We start from the raw sequence: 25,092 nt of genomic DNA on the forward strand, positions 1-25,092 counted from the left end.
TTCGGGAAACTCGCCAGAGACAAATGTCTGGACCCACAAGTGGAGACCAGGAAGAGGTGACTCTGCTTTGTAGGTCACTGTCACGCCGCACCCCACCTCTGAGCCAGCGCCACCCAGGAGACCGTCCCAACTAGAGCTCCTTGGCTCACCTGACTCTGGCATACATACTGGGTGGTTTATTTGGAACTGAATTTTTTTATTTTATTTTTAATGACCAAGTCCCAGTTGTTTCTCAGACTGCCTGGTATCATTTTCTCTGTGAAACTTTTCTGTCCATTTAATAGACACTTGTGGACCACCGTGTGTAGGACCCTGCTGGCCCTGCCTATTGACTGGGGGAGCCACAGGGTGGTGGGATGGGGAGGCAGGTAGTTCTGAAGCTGGGAACCGCTGTTTCTCAGGATGCATCCCAGTTACAGAGGACAGCTCCTGTCATCGACACAGCCCATGGGTGCTGTGCCCGGCTTCGGCTCACCCGGTCAGCTTACCCTGGTTCTTTCTTTCTTTCTTTCTTTCTTTCTTTCTTTCTTTCTTTCTTTCTTTCTTTCTTTCTTTCTTTCTTTCCTTCCTTCCTCCCTCCCTCCCTCCCTCCCTCCCTCCCTCCCTCCTTCCTTCCTTCCTTCCTTCGTTCCTTCTGTCCTTCTCCTTTAGGCAGTAGTGGGGGTTGAACCTGGGACCTCATGTATACTAGGCACTCACTCTCCCACTGAGTCCCAGCACCAACAGTCTGAAAAACTTCCCAGGGTGCTTTGCTGCTCTGCCAGTTCCGGGGGTTAATTGCACTTTATGTCCCACTGTCCTTTTAGCTCATGACGTTCCTCACAGCTGGCGGTGTCAGCTCTTGTTAGAGACAAACCAAGGACTCAGCGCAGTGGGATGCAGCGAGCCTGGGAGTTGGCTCCACATTGTGCTCACGCCTGTTAGTGAGCTTGGTGTCCCGAGTGGCTTTCACCAAGATGTAAAATCCTACAGAGATCAAGGGGAAAGTGAGTTACAGCATATGTGTACATGCATCTACTAAGCAACACTGTAAACTTCATCCGTTCTTACTGATGAGGAGCGCTGATTGGCATATGTGCGCAATTACATTAAAAGCTCCTACAGATTCGTGGTTGAGAATCTCTGGGCGGAGTTAGCAGCATCCACAGCTAAGGGGAAATTGACTGAGTCCTTAGGATTTTTTTTTTCTTTTTTGAGCAGAAGGATATTTGGCCTTGAACACCAAATATCTCCTCTTCGCTGCATCTGAGGCAGAATTCCTCGGGCAGAGTGGACGTCAGGAACTGCATAGGAAGAGAAGCAATGTGCGCATGCACAAGTGTCAGGGGACAAGTCTGCAGAGAAGAGGGAGAGAGAGCAGCTCGCAGCCCACGCTCGCAGCCTGACACCGCAGCCCCCTGCAGACCTGTCTTCCCAGTCCTCGCTATTATTAGATGCAGAGAGCCCAACTTGAGCTCATACCATCCGACAGCCCAGGGCACTGGCATTTTAAGTTGTTGATTAAGGAGAAATGAATATGCTTTGGACGGCCAGTGTTTAGCCAGTAGGGTTGGTATTTTGGTATAAAACTGGGAAACATGATCCTTGCTTTCTCCTACACATGCTACTGCTGAGCAGGAATGGCTTTCCCAGAAGAAGGGGTCAGAGCCAAGGCAGCCTGGATGAGGAGGCCTCAAGCTGGTGGCTAGAAGTGGGGTCCCCCAGGAGAGCTTGCAGAGTGTACAGAGAGAGAAGATGGGAAAGGCAGCCATGTTGGGGTTCAGGTCTGCCACCAGGTCAGGACCATGGGGGTGCAGGTCTGCCACCAGCTCTGGACCATGGGGGTGCAGGTCTGCCACCAGGTCAGGACCATGAGCTGTATGCAGACCCAGAGGGTTCTAGGGATCCCTGGTAAAGACTTGTCAGCCATGTAGATGGCAAGAGTCAACTACAGCATTCTTGAGTTGTGCTTTGAGGCTGCTTGCGTGGATCTGAACTCCTTTTTAGTGGACTTTCCAGATGAGAATACTATATAGGCATTCTTTGGGAAATCATAGGGCTCCTTGAACTTCACAGGAAATCTTGCACTGGTAGAAATAAGCGTCTCTCTTAATGTCACTGACTGGATAACCATTTTGGTTAGAAATGCTGCATTTATTATAGTTGAATGTTGACTATTTACCTGTGTTTTCCCATATGAAGAAAAGTGCCCAATTTCTAGGCCCGTGTCCTTAACAAGGCCCTATACAACCCATGGCTTGCCCAATGAATGCAAGAAGTATCTATGTCTTCGTGGTGACTGTGAAATTAAGAGGAGGTTCTGATGAGAACCACTCTGTTGGGGAGAGGGAGCCCCTCTTGTATTTTAGCACATTCCCATGGCTGCACTGTTTTTGCTGGAATGTTCTTGCTATTCTTTCCTATGAATCCGCATGGGCCAGGACGCTAAAGCCTCTTTAATAATCGTTTCTGAATCTGACCATTCAATTTCCTGCTTAAAATTGTACACTTTCTGGTGAAACTTTTATCAGCGTGAAAAGCAGTTTTCCTTTTAAAGGTAATTTGATGTTTATTCTTGGGCATTTTCACACATGTATAGATGATGCACTTTGATCAGAATCTCCTGACATGCCCCCTCATGCCCTTCCTACTTCCTCCGAGCCTTCTTCCCAGTGTGTCCCATACCCTTCAAAGTCTGAAAAGATGCCTTTAATTCCTATGTCCTGTTGCGGCAGTAGGCCGTGCATACTCTGCGTTAGGTAACGGTGGGTTCTGCAGACACTGGCGGGGAGCGACCATCAGCCATCGTCACAGAATGAATGAAGAAGTGGGACTTAATACGTTTTCTCTTCGTACTTCATCAGGAATCTTTGTCTCTCCTGCAGCACAGTGTTCGTTCATACTTCTGGTTGTTACGGAACCTTTCTGAATGGTTACTGCAATTTTAACTGCATTTTCTGTCTCTCCCCCTTTCCCTTTCTCCCTCTCCTGTAGATCTATCAAGTCCAAAAGGTAGGCTCTGGCCTTCGTTTCTACTCTGCATGTGCGCTTTCCCCTCACCGAGGCCTTGTTCCCTGCAGAACAATGCCGTGCTCTGACCACCCCGCTTGCCACGCTCACCACCACCTCTGTCCACCCACCTGGTTAACAAGTCTCTTCCACACGAGGCAGCAGCCATGCATTGGACACATCCCTTGATCCTTTTGCCTCAAGGAACTGGAAAGTTGTCTCCGAGGGAGAAAAAAAATTCTAACACAAACAACATTTTAGAATTGGAGGAAGCTTTTAAAATTGTATATTAAAAGATAAAGGATCTTTCCCCCCCCCCCAGATGACTTTATTATAAGTCACCTTTAAAATGCCAGTGTAAATTGCCACAGTTAAGACATTGTTGTGCTGAGTGTGGTAGCAGACTTCTCTAATCCTAGCATTTAGGAGGGAGAGGCAGGAAGAACACTGCAAGTTTAAGGCTATGCTGGGATTATGTGGTTGTTTGGAGGCCAGTCTGGTCTACATACACAGTGAGACCCTGTCTCAAAGAGATGGAGGGTAGGAGATAGATAGGTAGATAGATAGATGATAGATAGATAGATAGATAGATAGATAGATAGATAGATAGATAGATAGGGGAATTGGTTATTAGGCTAGGTGTGGTAGCCCTATCATTAGGGAGGCTGAGACAGAGGATCACAAGTTATAAGTTTCAGGGCAAAAAAGAATAAAAATCTAGAGGTAAGAAGATAGCAAAAGATTATGGATTATTGGAGGTTATAGATTATATTAAAAAGTTTTAATTTAAAAAAAGCCATAGGAACAAAATCCAGCTGTTGTCCCCGCTCAGCACTAGAGCGTTATAGGCTAATGTGCCTCTCCATTCTGTGACAGCCGCTGGGGCTTAGAAGCAAGGACAGTGAGCAGATGTGCTGAGAGCTGGCTCTCCAGGCACTTGCAGCTAAGCCGTGACAGAGTGGGGTGCACCTGGCCCCTGAGAGAGGTTATGGGGCTCGGTGAGCCTTTCCCATGTGTGAGCCTTTCCTGTGGGAGAGCTTGTGTTCTTTCCTGAACTTGTTTAGTTTCTACCTAGAATAGCTGTGTCTTCCTTTTAAAGTGGTAAGTCAGAGTAAGAACACAGACTCTCGGAGTTCAGAGCACACAAATATCACCAGTAAGCCTCACAGCCTGCTACATGTCATCCTGAGCTCAATTTGATGATCCTCAGCCTAAACCATCCTGTCTCCACTGGGAAATCTCCTCTCCTGAAGAGACAGAAAGGCCCAAAGGGTAGCCAGCAGAATCTGTAGGCACACTGTTCATGGTCCTAGCATCTAATATGGGGGTGGCTACTGAAGCCAGAGTCCCGTCTTCTAGAATCCCAGACAGGTTCCGGTAAGGCTGGGAAGCCCCGATGGACAGTCATGCTGTAGGACACTGCTACCCTGAACTCAGGAAAGGAGCTGGATCTGGTCACTTCCCCACATTCTACTTTTTCCTGTTCAGCTCATGGTTGAATTTTTGCTGACAGGCCTGAGATGTGTTGTGAGAACTGACAGTTGTGATCACGCTCAGGTGCAGGGCACACTGGGGGAGCCCCAGAAACCCACCACAGTTTGTACAAGAGTCCGAGGAATACCACTCAAGTTTATGACGAGGACAGGAGATGGAGAGCGGTCTCTTCTGGTCCTGTGGCCATTGGGTCGATTAGTTTCTTCGTGCCCAAGGCTATTTCTCAAAGTCAAGCACCTTGTGCCTCAGCCTGGCTCCCTCCTGTCTTGTTAACTAAAAGTCGGACAGAAACACAGGCGCCATATGTTACACACTAATTAGGATCCGGATGTCATAGGTAAGGGTGGAGCTAGCATTAGCTGAATGCAAGAAGAGGTCCTAACACAAGGCATTCGCTGGAATTGTAATTAAATGTGACTTGGACACTTTGACAGTGATTTCCTTTACAAATGAGTATTCTGTGGAAATCAGTATTGATGCAAACAACAACAACAACAACAAAAAAAAAAAAAACAAAACAAACAAAAAAAAAAAAAAAAACAGCTCTTGCTCCAAGGGGAATAAGAGTTTATTCAGAGCCAGAAATGAATGACCATGGCCAGGATTCGGGTTGCCCTCCCCATACTTCAACTGTTTAGAGTTACAAAAGTAAGTCATGAACCAAGGCCTTTTTCCATATACATTGGTAGGGACATCGAGTAGGCGGCCTAAAGCAGAGAAGGGAAATCCCACTATGGGTTTTAGGCACTGGCTGATAATATTCCTAGGTTTTGGTTTGGTGGAAGCCAGGTTCACTGAGTTAATACATTCCAAAGACGTCGGCTGTCAAAGGGTATGGGAGCAGAGAGAGGTGGACGATCGGTAGCTTCCATGAGAACTAGAGACAGCAAAGATAATTTTGGCTTTTGAGCTCCACAATCACAGCCCTCTAATGGGTCAGCACCCTGCAGAACCTTCTGTACCAGTGGTTCTCAACATTCCTAACGCTGTGGTGACCCCCACCCATAACATTATTCTGTTGCTGCTTCATAACTGTCATTTCGATACTGTTATGAATCAAATGTAAATATCTGATATGCAGGATATCTGATATGCAATCCACGGGTTGAGAACCGCTGTTCTACACAGATGTGGCTTTTGCACATTACTTAGCGGAAAAGATTGCTTGTGTGGCTTTTCGCACTAGCTTGACGTGCTTGGCTTTTCAAGGCTGTGTGACGTTCTAATTTCTTCTCTTTTGGTTTTCTACTTACCAACATCTCTCTGAGGAAGGGGCAGGGCTGTGTCTCTGAAATCCGGCCCTCCTTCAAGGAGAAACTAAACCAAACACAATAACCCCAGCATGTTTGAGTGATTAGAAAACTATTCTAAAATGTCCCTGTATTTCTGGCCCCCAGTTTTATATTTCTGACTGTCAGCTTGAAGTGTGTAAAATGTGACATCCTAGAGGTTTGGTTTTCCGTTCCTTGATTTTCTTACTGGAAATTGAGGGGGAAATAAGGAACAATGCCAAGCCGGTTGGTAAGCCCAGGTTCTCATCTAACCTGGGGAACACTCCAGTGATAGAAGCAGCCATTTTGACCTACTCTGTTCCATCTGACTTGAACCACCAGGGCTTGCGGTAGGTGGGTGAAACCTGGAGCTGGTAGCTGCCACCTCTTCCTACCCAAAGACCTGCTCTGTAGGTGTCAGACATCTGCCAGCAGAGGTGGCTTCTCCAGCCTGCCTCTGGTACAGGTGTCAGACATGCAGCTGGAAGCGGGCTCCGCACAGCAGCGCTTGCTCCTCCCTCCCTCCTGGGGCCCCTTCCTGGGGCCGCAGCATGGGATGGCTCTCCGTGTGCTCCTGGACAGCACACGTGCCCCAAAGCTGTGAACGGCCTTGCTGAGGGGCCTGCAGTGCTTCTGCACAAAGGTTTGCTTTCCTGACGTCTTAGGAGGCCACCCCGCCTTATGAGTGTTTTGCTCTGGGCTCTGGGGGGGCCTGCAGGGAAGGAGGCCTCATCTCAGGCCGCTGCATCAAGGCTCAGGAAATGGCTTCTCTGCAGACCCCAGTTCCGCGGCCACTGCGCCTGGCATGCTACCCCCAAAAGTGATTGCAGGCGGGCGGGAGGGCATGGCGGGACAGTTCCTTATTATGCCCTTATTATTTACTTCTTGCCTAATTTTCTTTCCCTTCTGTCTAGAAATATTATGGGCTGGATACAAAATGGGGCGACATCGAGCAGTGGATGGTAGGCCTTGAATATAATTTTTAGACTTAAATGATTTATAATTTAATTCTGACTGCAGTTTAATTATGCCAGTAGATTCCTCTTGCGCTGTAATTTGATCCTCAGAGGTCTTCTCGAGGGCATTTCTGCATCTGGTGTGGTGTTGTTAGAAACGGCCTGGTCAGGCATGTGACCTGTCCCACTGCAGAAGGGGACTGCTGATGTCTGCGGGCTCCCCCAGTTCTCTGCATCAGAAGATCCCCAGGGACGGGCTAGACATGTGCCCTTGTGCAAGAACTTTCCAGAGAACCTCATGTTATCATCAGAACATCTCGCTGTTCTGGTTAGAACCAGAGAAGCCCCAGACTGTTTGCCTCCTTCATGGACAACCAGCTGCCCTATCACCCACCCACCCCCACCCCATCCCCAAACTACACACTCTCCTCACTCATTCTCGCTATTGGCTCCTCTGTGCCCATGGAAACCCTTACTCTTGAGAAAAATCCCTTCCTCCCTTTCTACCTGTTTTCTTTAAGAAATCTGTCTGCCTTCCCAGGGCAGCCAAGGACTAGCTCAACCCCAGAGAGTCTACCTGCCCCAGGCCTCTCAGGAGAGGTGCCCATGTGGCAAGGCTCTGGGCAGGGCACCCTCTGGTGCTTTCCAGTGATCCCAGAGCAAAGCTTTAGTCTTATTAAGACACCCGCCTCTTCATGTCCTGGCTGCTGTCCTGGACTTTGACGAATGCTTTTGGCATTGGAGACCTGGAAATGTCCTCACCAAGCCTCCTCACCATTAAACAGCTTGAGGGAGATCAAGGCCGTCTCTACCATCTTAGATGCTATATGTGATATAAATAGCTATTGAAAAACTCACCATGGTCAGCCTGTGTCAACTATCACTGGTACATCCCCTGAGGTATGTGTCTTCTCGTCAGATCTTAAGGACAGTGAAAAGATGGCCACTTGGAAAGAATGAAAAGCTGCTAGTCAATTGTGAGCAACTCCATGCCTCCCACTCCCGCTCCAGAGACAACCATGCAAAAACCTGTTTGTCCTGGAGCCCACAGAGCAAGCTGGGTGGCATCCACATTGGGGTTCTCTGGGGAAATCACTTCCCGGAGGAGTCAGTCCGAATGGGAAGGGAGTTGATGGGAAACCAGATTATGGGGTTACAAAGAAAGCAAGGCTTCTTCTCTGCTCCAGCGCTTGTCACTGCTTTTAAAGCCACGAACTATGCCAGTGAGGTGTGTTCCTAAGGACCTCTCCCACGGAGCTCTTCCCACGGTCCTTTACTTAGACCTTTTAAACGAAAGCAGAGAAAATGCTGATTTGCCGTGTAGATCAGAAATGCTGGATTCTGGGGCAGCGGGACCTTCTGGGGTTTCTAAGGACTCGGCCTTGCTTTGTCTAACCTCTCTCTGCCATTCCCTTTGCTTCGGTAGGAAGACAGCGAGCGCTACTCTCGTAGATTCCGGAGAAACCCATCGGTCAGTACCACGCTCCTTCTCTGCCAGGGACGACTTGGCGGAGCCTGATCTGTTCCTCTAGTGGCTGAAATGGATACAGTGCTAGAGAGAGTTGCCATTGTTGATATGCTGTCTTTACCTGAATAAAGACCGTAACTCAGCCTTCAGCATTTGGGGCTAAATTATGTAAAGAAATTGTGTTTGGGATTTTTAAAAAACTGGATATTGAACCCAAGGTCTCATGCAAGTTTAGGTACTCTACCACTACTCCGGCCCTGTTTGGAAATGTTTAAATATTATTATTCATATATTATTCACAACAGTGTGAATGCTTATTGTTGCTGTTAAATGTCCATAAGTAATTTTTATAATCATTGAGGCTTATTAATAACCCTCCTTAAAAGTTACCTGTGACACACTGTGTTTCCACAAACAGTCTCAGGCAAACAGGCATACTGAGAGCCTAGGCTCGCCTCCTCTGAGCTCTCGGGGTGGCTGGTCCACCCGCTGCTGTGGAGTCGGGTCAGCAGGTTCTTCCCAGTCCAGTTCACGGTTGTATCCTCCTCCTGTCTCTCACTAGGCTTCTGATGAAGACGAGCGTTTGTCAGTGGGTAGTCGCGGCAGCCTACGGGTCAGTAACGGCATGATTGCTTCTGCATGGCACACCACGCGTGGGCGAGGGCCTTTGGCTTCCCACCTCTGCTTTCAGTCCTTAGGTTATCACCCCTCTCCTCTGCTGGTCCCCAGCTAACTGACGAAATGCTTGTGTATAAGTTAACCAAGGGCCAGCCGGGCTGGCCTGGGGAGAGGGTGGGGTGTTACTTGTGAGTGCCCAAAGAGTGGACGGCATCGTTTTTTTTTTTTTAATAATTTTTCACAACATGAAACTACAGAACGTGTAGATTGTCCCAGAGTTGCTGGTTTGATGGCCTAGAATATGAAGACACATGGCATTGCAGGCACATGGCATGCCCCCTTTCCTACACACTCCCCAGGAAAGCCAGCCTTGGTTACACCAGCTGTCGGCTGGACTGGGGAAGTCGTTCAGGTAGTCAACGAGGACCCGAGTTCCATCCCCACAACTCGTGTGAAGAAAGCCATGTGTGGTGGTGTGCGCTTATAATCCCAGTTCTGGGGGGCAATTAGTGACGCTGACTGGCTACCTAGTTTAGCCTTACTTAGTAAGTTCCAGGCCAGTGAGAGACATGTCTCAAAAAAAAAAAAAAAGATAGAGGGCATTCCTGGGGAACGACATTTAGGGTTGTTCACTAGCTTCCACATACATTACGTGTGTGAAAACACACCCAAAAGTAGCCATAAGTTACTTACGATTTTTCTGCCACCGCGGGAGGCTCCCTGGAGAGAAGGCTGTGACCTTCACCATCCCGAGCCTTCCAGCCAGTTCCGATGAAGGCTCTTCTCGGCAGTGGTAGGGACTGGATCTTCCAGAACTTCACCCAAACTCTGTGAGTGCTCTGCTATTGAATGACAAGCTCTTCATTGGCAGCTTTGTGGCTGGCTAATAAATACAGCCTTTGTAGCCCCCTTAGAAGAAAGTGTGTGCGCTCTGGGAAACGAAGCAGAATGCTTGGGTTTTAGCTTAGTAAGCGTGTCCATTCGATTGGCTGCAGGGCTGACCTGGGATCTCGCTACTCCAATAACTAGGTGTCCCAGCAGCAGCCACTCTGGTTTGCTAAGGGACTTTATAGAACTGAGGGTTGGCTTACCATTGCCGTGACAGTTACGTCACACAGTATTACCCCTTGACTAAACACGCACCCCGGTGTGTGCTTCCCTTGGGGTATAAACCATAACGCCACCACCACTGTCCCGGCCATCCTAGCACTAAGAGCAGAGCCTGAGTGGCTTTGCTGGACATGTGACATGTGAAGTGACACCTTGCTGCTGGGAAGTTTCTGCTGAGTGTCTTTCATGATGCAGCTGTGACTTCCTCACAGGCCCCTCAGGCACGATCTGCTTTAGAGGAAGCAAGATTTATGCAAGCAGAATACAAGGACAAGCTCAACTTGCAACATCTGTGGCCAGGCCCAGGCATTGCAGCCGTGGGCGGTGTCAAAGGTCCAGCCCTTGAAACCAAGGGGAGGAAGAAGAGTTGGGGTGAGGGAGGGACTCGGCAGGACAGAACCGAGAGCTGACCCTTGGATGTAGCCTCCCCATGGTGGCTTTGCAAGAGGGCTTTTCCCAGAAATGGCAGGAAGGAAGCCGAAGAACAGGGATGGGAGACGGAACAGGCAGGAGAGGGAGGCAGAAGCCAGATCTCTGGGACAATGTGTCATCTTCAGACCTGTGGTCCCTAGGGTTCCCCAGGGAGGAATTTCACCATCTTAAGATTCTTGGGGGTGGGGGGGACATGCCCTGGCTCCAAAGAGTTTACCATAGTTTCAACATTCATAAATGTTGTAGTATCCATCCACCTTCCACATTAGCCTCTAGTGAATTGAGTCTCCATGCAGGACGTCTCTGTCAGATTCCAGTGTATCTGTTCTAAGCTCTGAAGTTTCACAGAGGAGGTCCACGGTTAGGAAGCTGAAGAGGAGGATGGGAGGAAGTCAGTGAATTTCACTGTCAGCCTCTGTGTGCTACACGACTCTCCCATAGTGTACTTTAGAAACTAAAGGCCTGTGCCACCAGGCCTGACGACCTGAGTTCAATCCCTGGGACCCACATGGTGGAAAGTGAGAGCTGATTTCTGAAAGTTGTCCTCTGAGTTTCACTTACACTGTGGCACATGCCACCACCCCAAAAACTAGTTTGTTTTTTTCAAAGAACTAGAATCTTTAAAAAAAGAAATCCAGATTTGAGAGCTGGGGTCCTGGAAATAAGAGTCAAACCTTCTGTTCTTATTGGTGTGGAACAAGCGTAGAGCATTTAGGGGCCCATTTGAGGCCACAGTGACAGTGCCAGCTCCTGATCCCCGAGAGACTTTCACACCTGTCAGGTGCCCAAAACTCTGTCCCCTGCTGGTTGGCACAGCTACGAAGGACATCTGGCAACCCTGCTGAGTGGACTCACATCTCACTCTGTGTCCATGGAGGCCAGATGATGCCGCTTAACATATCTGAATATTCTGAAGCCTTTACTTTGCAAATTCCTAAGATGGTTTCTTTCTCAACTCCCCGAACTTGCCTTCTCTATTGCCTTGGCAATGATGATAAGCCCTGAAGGCATACATCCTGGGATCAGCATGCATGGTCCCCTGGGGAAATCAAGATTGGGGGTTATCGTAAGGTTTCAATTATCTTTATTTAAAATCTGGCAATGGTACATCTCTAGACCTTTCCCTAATTTAATTAGATCCTATCTATGTCAAGAAGGGAGTAAGATCCAAACGGTTTTGCGTTTCGTGAACTAAACAACTGGTGCGTAGAAGCAGTTTGATGTTCTTGGATTTGATGATGGCTATCATTCTGATAAATGTATCTCTTTTAAGTAAGACGTTAGGAGTCATGGGAAATGTGTTTCTGTTAAGATTTTAAAGGTTGCCTGGTTTTGCCTCTGTGTTTGCTTAGCTCTGACTTACCTCTGGCACTCCAATTCTATTTTCCTCTTCCACCTTCTGCCAACAGGCCCTGCCTGAGCCGGAGTACGGGAGTCCCTATGCCTGGGTGAGGTGGTCAGATAGTTTTGCTGTGTGACTCTGTGTGCAGTGACAGATGATAGCCATGCTGTTTTTTACTAACTTGCTGGGTGCTTTTCCAAAGTGCATCTGCCAGTCTTCCCCCAGGGCACTATGAGGTCAGGAGAGCTCGGCTTCCTCTAGAATGAGTCATCCTCCTCCCCCTGCCTCCTGGCCTGTGGATGGGACCTTAAAGCCTGGACCGCAGTACCTGGGTCCCACTCACTAGTGGGTGCTGAGTACTGGCTGTTGGCCACCCACCATGGGTTCTTCAAAGGACCCACCAGACCAAGAATTCCCAGGGCCTCTCTGTGTCCTTTAAAAGACTTAAGTGTGAAGAGTTCATTTGACTTAAGAAATTATTTTCCTGATCTGTAACCATTCGAATTGATAGTTGATAGTACCAGCTGGCTCTTTTGCTGGGAAAATAACCTTTGAGGAAGACTCCAGTTCCAGCGACAAAAAAAAAAAAAAAAAAAAAAAAAAAAAAAAAAAAAAAAAAAAAAAAAGCCCTGGAAATGTCTTCTATCTGAGAGTCCCAATGCCTTCTGTGCTCTGGAAATGTGGACAGTTTACACCCAAAAGAATTCTCCAGTGGGTTTTGCAAATCTGTAGCCTCGTCTCTGGGACTTCACAGGTGTATTTTTTTTTTAAATCCCAGAGCCCCTGGACTTCATGTATTGTCCATTTCAAAATTATCTGGAAAATTTACTTTTATGTTTAGTGGCAATCATTAATAAATAGTGCCACATGTCGGCTGAGCATGTTTGATCCCCCAGGGTCCCCACAGATCTGAGCATGTTAACTCTCACCCCATCTCACACACCGAGCTACTGCAACCGTCCTAGCCTGGTGAGGCAGGGCTGCAAGGAGGAAGCGCAGGACAAGGCCTGAGATGCAGGGTGTGCCCAACAGTGCCTGTTCCCCATCCACAGAGCACTGCCACGCTCATACGGTGGAACCAGCAGTTCTTCAGACCTGTAAGGAACCAAACGCATTTGAACCATTTCCAGACATCATCCTTTGTTTTTTAAACTCAATTTCGGGGGCTGGTCCTTGGGCTACATGTGAATTTTAGCAGTGGCCAGGGGCATTTTGGATTTCATTTCAGAGTGTCTTTTTCTTTTTTTGCTTTTGTTTTGTTTTGTTTTGAGACAGGGTTTCTTTATGTAGCCCTAGCTGTCCTGGAACTCGCTCTGTGGATCAGGCGTGCCTCGAACTCACAGAGATCCGATGCCTGCCTCTCTCTCCCGAGTGTTGGGATTAAAGGTGTGCACCACCACCGCCTGGCCTATGCCTTTTCTTTTTTAAAATTAATTTGAATGCGTCAAGTATGCTGCTCCCAAGTTTCAGCTAACCTTTCTTGTTTTGTTTCCCATTTTAATGACCTCTGAATGTGCCCTGTGACTTACACGGAGAAACAGACAGCAAACATTGTCCATCAGAAAGGCTGACAGCTGGCACCACACAGCCAGGCTGAGAGTACCCGTGCTTTGGAGCTGCGTGGCAGCAGTCCATTCTGCCTCCAAATGTGTTTCACATTAAACACATTTCAGAAGGGTTTTATGGCTTCTTGTGGTTTTCAGATTTCATGTGGAAGGCTTTTTACATGTTCCTGTTTCACTTAGAAACTTTGAATATTTTTTTTTTGAGTTGCAGCAAAAGTAAGCATATAGTTTATAATGAGGGTTCTATAACTCTGGAGTTAAAGTCTGCCCGTCAGTTATTTATCCTACATCAATGTCGTGACTATCCAGTACGGGCTAAGCATGGCCCTGCTACCCTGGAGTGAGGATCCCCCAGTGCCAAGCCCTTCCAAAGCCAAGCCTCCTACCCACTGGTGTGACCATCAGGTGCCTCCAGAGGCTAATGTGGGCATCCAGGAGGCTCACCGACACTCCCGTGCCCCTCACCATGGCCTTGTAATTTGTTCATTGCTGTGTATACTACCATGGCTGTGAACGTGCAGGTGGATTGAATAGCCTGCCTAAGGCACAGGGCAGACCTTGCATTCACAGTTAGAGCTTCTCAGGCTCGAGACAGATAAATCCCTTTCTATCTTGACCAGATGTCAGGCCACTCTGCCTTTTCCCGCCTTTGAAGCTGCTTCGGTCTCTGGTGGTCCTTACCTTGAACCAAGAGCCAATTCCTCATACATCGTTCCTTTCTGCAGTGAAGTAGACCGTTCCCTATAGCTGCAGCGGAGCACTTTTAGATGGCCCTGCCTTGGCTTAGGGGGAGCAAGGGAGCCAGGCAAACCTTCAGTGTGTCCAGCCTTCTGCATGATTTGGTTTGGTTTCTTCCTAGAGGACAAATGATAACATCATTAAGTTTATATTCCCGTCTTATCTAGAAAAACAAAATTGGAAGAGTGGGTGATTGAAAGGTGACTACCGAAGGCTTCCTACTCCTTCCTCCTGGACTAGCAAATAGGTTACATGTTATAGGACTAGTTACAGGTTACATAAACCCTATTCCAAATCTTAGGGGCACAGCTTCATTAGAGCTACATATCTGGTCTAACTGACCCGGGCGGGTCACTACCCTCTGGCCTGGCGTTCAGCCTTCTTGAAATCTAGAGTTTCTGCAGCAGTAATCCTAAGATTGGACACAAGATTACACACACACACACACACACACACACACACACACACGCGCGCGCGCGCGCGCACCATAAAAACTGCCCAGAAAAGCAGCTACATCAGGCCATGTGCCTCACTCACAGGAGGGAATGCCACTGGCGCCATGTTTGACGGGCTTTTTCTGAGTTGCAGTGGGGTAGGAGCATGCTGGCAGTTTGGGGGTGGCCAGGTTTTCTGCTTCCTTCCCTTGGCTGCAGAGAAGGCTCGGCGTATTCGTGGATAACTGTGGCTCTCTGGTTTGTACCTGTGCTGTTCTTTCCACTGATGTGACCTCTTCTCTCTTTGTTGAAACAGACTAACGGTTATGATGGAGACTATTCCGGATCCCAGTCCCTAAGTAGAAGATCTGGCAGGGTTAGTACAGCAACCATGCATGGCACGTGCTCTCGGGATGCTGCTTCAACGTGTCTAAATGATATTGCTCAATTTAGTTACTTTGCTCTTTTTGTATTACCCTGGCTCCTTTTTGCCCCCCAATAGCACACTCTAACATTCTCAGAATGTTAGTGTTCAAACATTCTTAGCATGATTCGGATTCTAGATGTTAAAAGGCTGATAAGCATTCCTAAAAATACCCAGAGAGCAGAATTAGCTTGTCCACTGTTTATTGCCCTCACGTGTGTGTCTGTGGGTGAGTCGGCTCTCACATGGACGGAAGCCCACCATTTTTAGTTCTCCGAATTTTAAGCGGGCAGCGTTAATCTTTATCTTAAAGATGCACGTGTGAGAGCCTGGACTTCTCCGACGAGGAGAAGGAAGGGAAGAGAGCAGAATTCTGCCGTCTCCAGGGCTCGTGTGGAGGGTGAGAGGCAGGCATGCGAGCGAAGAAGCCAGAGCAGTACATAAGAGACAGAGAGAGGGCCAGAGCCTGGGCAAGGTCTGGGGTCTGTCAAGGCTGTAGCTGTCGGACATCTCAGAAGGTTAAATTGGACACAAATTAATTAAGCCTCCTGCTCCAAACAGATTAATCTTGAGTTAAACGACCTAATACCTTCCTGTCCTTAATGTCATTTTCCCCCTCCTGGTAATAAGTTTCTTGTGTAAAATTTAATCTATTTTAATTATATTAAGATAGCATTTAGTCACTTCAATTCCATTTTTCCAGGCTTCAGAACACACACACACACACACACACACTGAGCCAACAGTTTCGGCTTTCCCAAACTGGCCGAACAGGTTGCTTGAGCCTTCTCGAACCTGTTTAGAGTTACCTGTGCTTTTTCTATGACCCCTCTTAAGCTTCTCTAGCTCCAGACTCCAGAGACCTCCTAGTTGAGATCTTCTGTCACCTTCACACTGACACCCGCCGAGTCTTTAAGGCCGCTCAGCACTCCAGGGACAGAAGCCTGCAGTCACTGCCCTGTGCATGTCCTTCAGTGGTGTCAACCAACTGTGCCCAGCGAGCCTGCAGAGCTGGCCAGAGCCTGCAGAGCTGGCCACCAGCATTAGTGATAAGAGCTGCAATGTTTCCCAACGTTGACCGGCTGTGCACACACACACACACACACACACACACACACACACACACACACACACACACACACACCCCGGTTTTGCTATAACTGAAGTTATTTGGGAGTTCTTAGAGCCAACTTCCTTCAGTGTTAACACTCCTGTCTACACATGTGATGTGAACTCATCAACCCATCTGTGACATCAGGCTGCGGCACACCTACGTCCAGTACAAATGCCCTTCATGATTTAGTTAGGGTTTCGGCAATGCCTCTACAAGTCAAATACTGATTATAAAACGGCTCACGGAGTGAAACTGGATGTACAATCGGTCTAGCAAGTAGTCAGGGAGAGTCACATGACTGAAGAACAAAATAACCTTCATCTAAGTCACACTTAAGAAACAAAACATGTGGGGCACTCTGGAGGAAAGAGTAGACGGGATAGAGGAGCTTCGCAGGTGTGAATGAACCAGACCCCTGTCTGGTAAGAGCTTGGGAATGTCCGTCTCCTCCCCGCTTGGTGACTTGATCTTGTGTCACCTCCCGTGCGATGTCACCTCTCCCACAGTCTCTTTGACCTGACGCTCTACAGCGCATGCATGCTCGATGCCCGCGCATGCTCGATGGAACTGCCTCCGTTGCAGAGGTGGAAGCTGGCTCTCAGCCTCCCCGTGCCTCTCTGCATCTAGGTGCTGGGCTAGGCTGGAGAAAGGCTGAAGTTATTGCAATAGAAAGAATTTTAATTACCTCAGGAGATATGCAGAGAGGAGAGTTGAGTCAGGAAGCAACTGGCTAATAATAGAGCACTCAGCTTCATGGGGGCAGAGCTCTGAGACTCGGAAGGCTCACATCTAAGACATCTAGCTCTGAGATGTGAAAGGCTCACATTTAAGTCTGAGATGTGCAAGCAAAAGGCTCCCATCTAAGGCATCTAGACTCACTTGATAAGAATTTATGCTGCAAATACTTCAGATGAGCCAGGTGGCGGTGGAGTCACTTTTGCATGGGTTCCAAGGATGAAACTAAGGTCACCAGGCTTGTGCACAAGCACCTTTACCACTGAACTGTCTTTGCCAGCCCATTAGTGGTATTTTTACAATAAAAAAATTCTGCTGGGCTGCTGGTGGTGGCACACACCTTTAATCCCAGCACTCGGGAGGCAGAGCCAGATGGATCTCTGTGAGTTCGAGGCCAGCTTGGTCTACAGAGCAAGATCCAGGACAGGCACCAAAACTACACAGAGAAACCCTGTCTTGAAAAAAAAAAAATCTTTAGGTGAACCTGGGTTCCTGGGTCCTAGCACTGGTGTGCCTGTGCCTGCCTTGTGAATGGGCAGGAAAAGGAAGCACTCACCGCTTAAACTCTCCTTTTCTGGTGTTCAGAATTCCAGCTACAGTGGCGGCGGCGGCGATGGCAGATTCTCCGCTTTGTCGTCCTCCAGGGAGGAGAAGTTGGTTGGTTCCCATTTAAATCTTTCCCATCCTCTCTACAGAAACTGCAGGTTTTGTAGCATGCACCCTTGTGTGTGGGATCCCTTCTTCTCCCCCGGCCTATTTTACAAGTTTCCACTTGGAATGGATGTTCTAAGAGGAGTAATTAACATGTGCTACTTCGTTCAGACTCACCACTGTCCTGTGTTTAACATAAATTGTCACATGCAGCCAACTACCATGAGTGAACCAATGGCATGCTTGTGTATATTGTCTGATCCAAAGGGGGAAACATTAAAAGCCTGGATCTTCTCACCTTCTTTCTGAAAACGATGATACTCTCTAGGCGCTGTACACTTTGTGGTACTTTGTCAGGAATGGTGTGGCCTTGGCATGAAAATCCAGTCCAGTCTAGCTCTCTGTGTACACTCATGTGCATTGACCTGGCAGGTGATTTCTGTTTATTGAAGAGTCCTACCAGCTGGGACTGGCATGTCTTAGTTAAGGTTCATCCACTAACCAAGCCAGGGAACCGGTTTGGGTAGGTGGAGAACTGAGTGGGCCCACATAAGCCGCAGGATGGGTACCCCTGAGTCTTCACCACTGGGCCCCAGTATCACAGTCAATGGGATGAAAATGAGACTTCTTTCCCCAGCACTGTCATCAGAATGGATGTAAACCTTAAAGAACAAACAGAAGGAGCTGGGGAGATGGCTCAGTGGTTAAGAGCACTGGCTGCTCTTGCAGGGGACCTGGGTTCGGTTCCCAGGACCCACATGGCAGCTCCCAACCATCTGTAACTATTTCAGAGAATCCAGAGCCTTCATCTAGCCTCTACATAGACCAGGCACACACACTGCACTTTCATATATTCGTGCAAAACCCTCAAACACATAAAATAAATCTTATTAAATTAAAAAAGTAAAAAGGAGACGAAAGTCCCTAATGAATTAAAGGCAATACCCAGCTGAAACAGAGCCCATGTCCAACTCAACTCTAAATTTAACAGAAGGAATCTGCACCCTAAGAGTTAAAGGTCAGAATTAGAGCTGGCCTCTTCAGATATAAAACACCGTTCTCCAGACTGGATCTTGGGATATTCGGCCTGTCAGTGTGTGCCTGCCTGATTCATTCTTACAATGTAATGTCCAACCAGGGGGGTGAGACCGGAGACCATCCTGGCGAAATAGCTATTCCTAAGCAGAAGCTGGGGCCCCTGTAAATTTAGAAGTCCAATTACAAAGACTAAAACCACTAGATCTTGTTATTGGTTAAAATCAACCCCCTCTCCGTGTGTGTGTGTGTGTGTGTGTGTGTGTGTGTGTGTGTGTGTGTGTATGTGTGTGTGTGATTCTGGTTCTGTGCACTAATGGGCGCCTGTCCCCTAACTCTCTTTCCCTCCTGCCCAGCGAGCACGTGCTGATGCTCTGATAGAATCAGGCTGTTTTCCGTGTGTCTCCAGCCCTAATCCACCCGTGAGATGGAGTGATTTCACACCTCCCCACCCACCTGACCCCACTTGACTGTTTTCTTTCATTGCAGGGACACTTTGGCTCCAACCTCGGCCTTCCCAGCAGTGGCCTTGCTTCCAAGCCCCTGTCTTCCCAGAATGGAACCCGGGTCTGTTCCTCTGCCCTTTCCTCTGCAAAGCGCTTTGTGGCTGGTGCACTTAGAGGGCACCTCAACCTCTCCAGTGTGCGGTCAACAAGGCCAGGCTCGGGGCTGTTTGGAATGGCTTGGCTAGCTTGCTGAGACTTTCCTCAATCTCCTAAAAATGTAATTTAGGACCTAATATGGAAAAAGAGACTTTAGGGGAAGGAGGGTTCTGTGAAATGTATACTCAAAAACAAAACAAAACAACCCTCAAGTTCAGAAAAATTGGTCTCTTGGGTTTCTCCATTTCCAGCAATTGTTCCCCCATTTGGGGTTCCAATTTGCTTTTAAAAATTTTTTTTTCTTTTGTAAACGTGTCCAGGAAACAACCTACAAGGTCTCTGTGCACATTGCCTCCTGCATCTTGGAGAAGTAGACAGAACTGAGCATTTCTTTGACGCTGCCTCTTTCCTGTTTTCACAAGATTGAGGTTCAGGGCCAGCCAAAATGGGCCTTTGTTGCTCTGGGCTGGCAAGTTCTGTTGCAGCATAAGGGTATCACGTTAGAAATCCCAGTGCACACGCTCCTTTGGAGGTTGGCTGTCTCCTCTGTGGGCAGATTCAGCTGCTGGAAGGCCTGTCCCTTGTCCCTGCCTCCTTCCCTGCACTCTCCTGTGCCCTGTGCCTCGGGTCTGTACCCAGTCCGGACCCATCTCTGTAGCGAGGTCCTGCACCTCAGAGAGCTGCCTCTGCATCCCAGCACAACCCCCAGAGCTCTGTGCAACTCTGTATTCTAAGTATGTGTCCCTTGGGCTTCTGGGAATGCCAGCCCTGAGCAGCTAGCTCCTTTACTTACACCCTTTTGTATCTTGACGGCTGCTGTGACCCTGATAGAAGCAGTCGTATCCTGATATATTTATTCTCTCTGTAGTTTTCTGTACCCGAGGGGATGGTTCAAGGTCCTCCTTGGTGTCAGAATCCAAATGGACTCAAGCCCCTCAGATAAAGTGATGTGGCATTTACATCATGTCAGCACATCCGCCTATGAACTTTAAGTCATCTCCAGCTTACTCATGGTGTCTAGTATGTAAATGTTGCGGAATAGTTGGTGCACTGTGTTCAGAGAATGATGCAGGCAGAATCTGCCCATGTTCAGTGCACGTTGGGTTTTTTGTTTTGTTTTGTTTTGTTTTTTCAGATATTTTTGATCCTTGGTTGGTTGAACCCAGGAATGCTGAACCCTAGATACGAGGTTGAGCTATGCGATGCCTGGGTGGCCTTGACATAGTCCCCTAGCCCGGGGACTATGTCCATCTATTGGCTTTGCGTCAGGTCTTCTTCCAGCAACATCTGAAAAGGAATGACTGAAAAACAATAGCCCCATTCCAGAGATGCTGAGGGAGTTTGTGGTTTTAAAGTTAGAAATTGTATCATTTATCTTTCCTGTAAATTTTGGATTTCCATATGTCCAGTCCCCTGAAAACACAATCCCTTAGCTTTGGCTTTTTCTTCTAACCATTGTATCATAGTTACTTAGTTACCAGAGGCGGACGGCATGGTGTGGCTGCCCTAATGCTGCTGTCCGGCGCTGTTTTCCCAAGGTCTAAAGCCTGCCCTTTGCTTTCCTCCCGCAGTCCGCCTTCCTGTGCAGTGCTGCCCCCCGGCCTGCAGGGAGTTTCCGGGTGCGTGTGCTCCCCACCCCTGCCGTGCATGCTCCCCTCTGCCTGTTGCACATGCTCTGCCGCCCTGAGCCCCATTTCCTGCCCTGCCGGGGAAGCGGCACTTGGCTCACAGCTTACCCACGCTCTGTGGTCTCCGCCGGTCCCCTTTAGTCAGATCCGCGCTTTCTCTTCCCTGACGGCTGACAACAGCTGTCGCCCTGTTCCATCTCTCGGAAGACTTGTTTAAAGTTGTTAGGAAGGAACAGTGACAACATTTACCTGTTGGCAGAAAGACAGATTGGCTCCTGAGTGTGCTGACAGCTGTAACAGACTCTGAGCCATGTTGCCATAGTACTCTGGAAATTTCCATATGACTATATAATTTTGGAAATTTCCCCGTTTTAAATGTAGGTTCTTACATTCTGCAGAAAACTAGGTTTTCAAAGTTACTGTATTGATAACTGTGAATTTCCACCACATTGCACACTCGGGGTTAGGTACGTATACTGGCTAACCTAGCCAGTACTCTCCGAAGAGGAATAAGGAAAATTCAGCTGTCTTTAAATGGGACAGAGTTTGACATCACTGCCTGAGTTTTGGTAAACATCTTTCTCTATGATTAATTGCATACAGTTTTCAAGGTAATCAAATACTGTTTTCTGTGTAGCAACTTCTGAAGAGTTATAAAATATCCAACATCAAAATGAAAATTACCGTAATGTTTTATTCCAAAGCCGCTTCACACAAGAATAATTGTGTAAACAGGGCGTATGAGGATGCTTTGACGAACTTCAGGATGTTTGAGTTGCTTGCCAATTTTCAATCTTGATTGACAATTCTCATGTGGGATGTTTTTCAGAATAACAGTCTCCAATGCTTTCGTGAAAATGCATGCCAACTGACAGTAACTTAAACATCTCTCTTCTGACTTCTGCACCTTTTTGTTCTCTGTGGCTCTCTGAGGAGCTGAAGAGGGTGATGTGGAGCCTGCATGGTGTTTTCCAGAACCTCTCCCTGGCACATGTCACTCTTCCTAACCTGACCTTTCAGTGTTTTCTGTGTGATCCTTTAAAAAAGAGTGCATCTCCTGCCCTGACCGTCTGTTCTTGTCGCAGGCGTCCATGCTGGATGAGAGTAGCCTCTATGGAGCTCGGAGGGGAAGCGCCTGTGGTTCCCGAGCTGTAAGGCGCTTTTCATGTTTCCCATCATGCCTCACTGTATGCTGCATGACCCAGGGGTGTTTGCTGGATGGTGACTGATGTCACAGGAGGAAACGTCGTCTGTGTTTTCCTTTGTGATAAAGGTCATGGATGATGGAATCAGGAAATCTTTGCTTGTTAATTTCATGTCCTCACTCATCAGTTCGTACTGAGGTCACAGTTGGGTTTTGTCCACTTCAGTCCCTGCAACTCCCGAGTAATGGAACAAGTAATGAATTTCTCAACTTGAGGAAGGAGAAGGGGTGGGAGGAGTTGGACAGACCCCCAGGGTTGCTATGACAACGCTGGTCCCACTTTGCAGGCCTTGCCACTGTCCCCTGACGACCCTGAGACAGCTCGTAGTTGTGTGTAGCAACCCAGTCTTGACCCTCTGGAAGGAGTTTCTACCCATCTGAGCAAGAGATCCAGGAGGACTGTCTCTAGCAGGAAGTGAGATCAGAGACAGGTCCTACAGACATTCTCTTCTTCATGGTGGGCACGTCTGTGTGGGCCTGACCTAGCTTCTGTTTCTCAGTCTTCTCATGGCCAATGAAATGGAGGTGTGATTCAAACTCAGAGCCTTCTGACTTACATTAGCTACCCATGGGCCACTTGACTCCCTGGCACAGGTGACACTTGAGGCCTGATGACGTAAATGCGTCTCTTCCAAAGGGTCAACGCAGTCCAGCTGGTCAGAGAACTGCTCTGACTAAGGGTCCTTAAGCGACATGACCTGGTCCTTATGCCTCTGGATGCCCCACACCTGAGTGTAAGCATGTCTTTATCCAGGGAAGAAATGTAGTTGGAATGCCTCCACGGGCCTGACCATGCTGGCCACAGCCCTTTAAAGCACACAGAGCTTTTGTTTAACCCTCAGTGACTTCTGGACATGAGCCGTCACGTGGGGCCTGGGAAACATGATATAGCTGCTGGTTTTCAGGAGGGTCAGGTCAGGCCAGCTGGTCTGAGACGTGTTCTGACCCAGGAGCCTGGGACTGGGCAGGAAGCAGCATGAGGCACGGTCCCTCCGACCATTGCTAGCGAAGAGCTGGAGTCGTTTCTTCTTTCATTCAGCAAGTGTTTCTGAAGTGTGCCAGGCCTTATCCGCTCACTGGGGCCGGCTCTCTGGTGGGAAGACAGAGACGATACTTTAGATGGCATCATAGCGCCCCTGAAGATCCAGAGTCCTTACAGTTTACAGTGGTGATGACGCTTGGAAGGCTCTCGACCCAGAGGTCCGTCTAGCATTTGTCCCAGGGCAGGCGGCTGAATACAAACCAAAGTTTAGAGGCTACAGCCCAGGCAGGGGCTGTCATCCTCCTTCATCAGGAGTTAGAAAGCTTGAACAGACAACTAGACAGGCACACCCAGAAGACAGGCCCTCCAGTGTCTACCTGGAAAGGGTGGCAGTAAAGCCATACTTCCTCTTCAGAAATGCCAGCCCGCCTCCTAGCTAGTTTCTGAGCTGGGATGCAGCTGAAGGCAGCGCAGGATGTCACGACCTGCCACCACAGACCCAGGAGGTGAGCGCAGGAGACGGGATGCACACGGAAGTTGAGCGATGCCTGGCGTTCTCCTGCAGCTAGCTGCACCCTGTGGGAAATGCAGCTGTGTTTTCTCCCTGGTAGATGTTGACTCCTTTTCTAAGCCCTGTTTGCTCCCTAACCCTAACCCTTCTTTCCTCCCCGCTGTGCGTGAGTGTGGCTGACCTCCACACTAACCGAAGCGCGGTCTCAGTGGCTTTCCCTCTCCTTGTTGCTCTGCTGACCCTGTTCCTCTGTTTCTATCTCTGCATCCTGTGGCGGCTCCATCGTAGCCCTCAGAGTACAGCGGCCACCTCAACTCCAGCTCCCGGGCCTCCTCTAGGGCCAGCTCGGCGCGGGCCAGCCCTGTGGTAAGTCTGCTTCCTGGCCCTGCCACCCTTCAGCTTCCTTCCCCCTTCTCCTCTGCCTCCCTGTCCTTTCCCCCTGGCCTCCCACCCCTTATCCTTCACCTTTCTGTCCCTTAGAAATGGTCCCTGTCTTTGAAAGCCAGTGTGGGGTGAAGCTTGAAGCCTCTCACTTTATTTCAGGTTTTAGTAAAAATGGGATTGGGAAAAGGTTTTGAGTTTTGAAGACACTGTTGGGTTGTGTCAGGGGTACACTGCTCAACTTCTGAAGGACCAGAACAGAACAGGAGTCATTAGCGGTGCTTAGAAATGAGACTTGAGAGGGAAAAGTCCATTCGGGGGGTGAAAACTGCAGCCACGTGTGTGGATGGGCTGTATTTTACAATTTAAAATTGTGAGGGCTTGACTTAACGTTGCCTTTAAACTGTGCCGGTTACCAGACGAGCTTTAAAGTCAAGTATGGGCCTGTAAATGCCTCGCCACTATCAGTTCTTAGGTCACCTGTTGTCACATCTGCTCAAAAACTGCATAGACGCTGTCACCAGGGCCCTGCTCTATTTGTGGCTCACCACATGCCAGACATGGCGGGAGGAGCCAAGGCCCCGACATCAGGTCCTACACAGCTTGACGGTTTCACCCAATCAATCTGTGGCTGTCTTTGAGGCTACTTTATCATTATCTAAATAAGAAGCTGTTTTATTTTGTTTGTGTGTGTGGAGGGGGTATATCTGCTGACTTCCTCTATTGTTGTCTGCCTAAATATTATGAGACAGAGCCTCTCACTGGTTTTTGCTGCTGTGACTGAGCTGGCTAGTCCAGCAAACACCCAGAATCCTCCTGCCTCAGTGCTAGGACTACAGGTGCACACCACCAGGCCAGCTTTGTGTTTGTTTGTTTGTTTGTTTGTTTGTTTAAACATGGATGCTAGGGATCAAACTCAGGTCCTCATCAAGCCTGCAGAGCAAGTACTTTACCAACTGAGCCATCCCCCAGCCCCCTTGTGTCTCATAGCCCCAGATGGCCTTGAACTCACTATGTAGTTGAAGATAACTCCTAATCCTCTTGCTTCCACATCCCAAGTGCTGGGGTTTCGGGTGTATAGATAGCACCACACCTGACTGCACAGTTGGGGCTGGAGTGGGGAGACACGCCCAGGCTGTAGCAAGAGGGTGGGCGGAGGCCCACACTTGGAACGCCGTGGGTGGAAAGTGCAAACAGTCCAGGCCAGTCTCCTTTGATCAGCTCACAGGAAAACTCCCAGACATAAATACACAGTTTGGGACTCAGTTCTCCAACCCTGTATTGCCCAGGATTGGTCCCTGCTACCACAGAATGCAGAGGAGCCAAGACACACCACTTACACAGATGGGTTCATTGTGAGGCTTCCTACCTGAAGCAGCTTCCCCTGGAGGAGCCAGTGGGATCCCTTG

General features: G+C 48.6%; 1 protein-coding gene across 30 annotated transcripts in view; it reads left to right on the forward strand.

Annotated features, from left to right (window-relative positions):
- Window positions 1-25,092, forward strand: part of Lrrfip1 (LRR binding FLII interacting protein 1) — a 136,245-nt gene that overhangs the window by 75,793 nt on the left and 35,360 nt on the right. For 8 of the 30 annotated variants that reach the window (XM_037210118.1, XM_037210116.1, XM_037210093.1 and 5 more), the window contains exons 3-13: window positions 2,974-2,991; window positions 6,668-6,715; window positions 8,136-8,180; window positions 8,740-8,790; window positions 11,747-11,785; window positions 14,733-14,792; window positions 17,275-17,346; window positions 18,865-18,942; window positions 20,549-20,596; window positions 21,691-21,756; window positions 23,591-23,668. The exons of 6 other annotated variants lie outside the window; for them this stretch is intronic. In XM_037210118.1, coding sequence (XP_037066013.1) covers window positions 2,974-2,991; window positions 6,668-6,715; window positions 8,136-8,180; window positions 8,740-8,790; window positions 11,747-11,785; window positions 14,733-14,792; window positions 17,275-17,346; window positions 18,865-18,942; window positions 20,549-20,596; window positions 21,691-21,756; window positions 23,591-23,668 — 603 coding nt within the window. The remainder of the gene's footprint in view (window positions 1-2,973; window positions 2,992-6,667; window positions 6,716-8,135; window positions 8,181-8,739; window positions 8,791-11,746; window positions 11,786-14,732; window positions 14,793-17,274; window positions 17,347-18,864; window positions 18,943-20,548; window positions 20,597-21,690; window positions 21,757-23,590; window positions 23,669-25,092) is intronic. 16 more of the 30 variants (XM_037210117.1, XM_037210097.1, XM_028880368.2 and 13 more) reach the window with 14 other exon arrangements.

The sequence above is a fragment of the Peromyscus leucopus genome, chromosome 13, assembly GCF_004664715.2.
Source record: "Peromyscus leucopus breed LL Stock chromosome 13, UCI_PerLeu_2.1, whole genome shotgun sequence".
Taxonomy (NCBI): Eukaryota; Metazoa; Chordata; class Mammalia; order Rodentia; family Cricetidae; genus Peromyscus; species Peromyscus leucopus.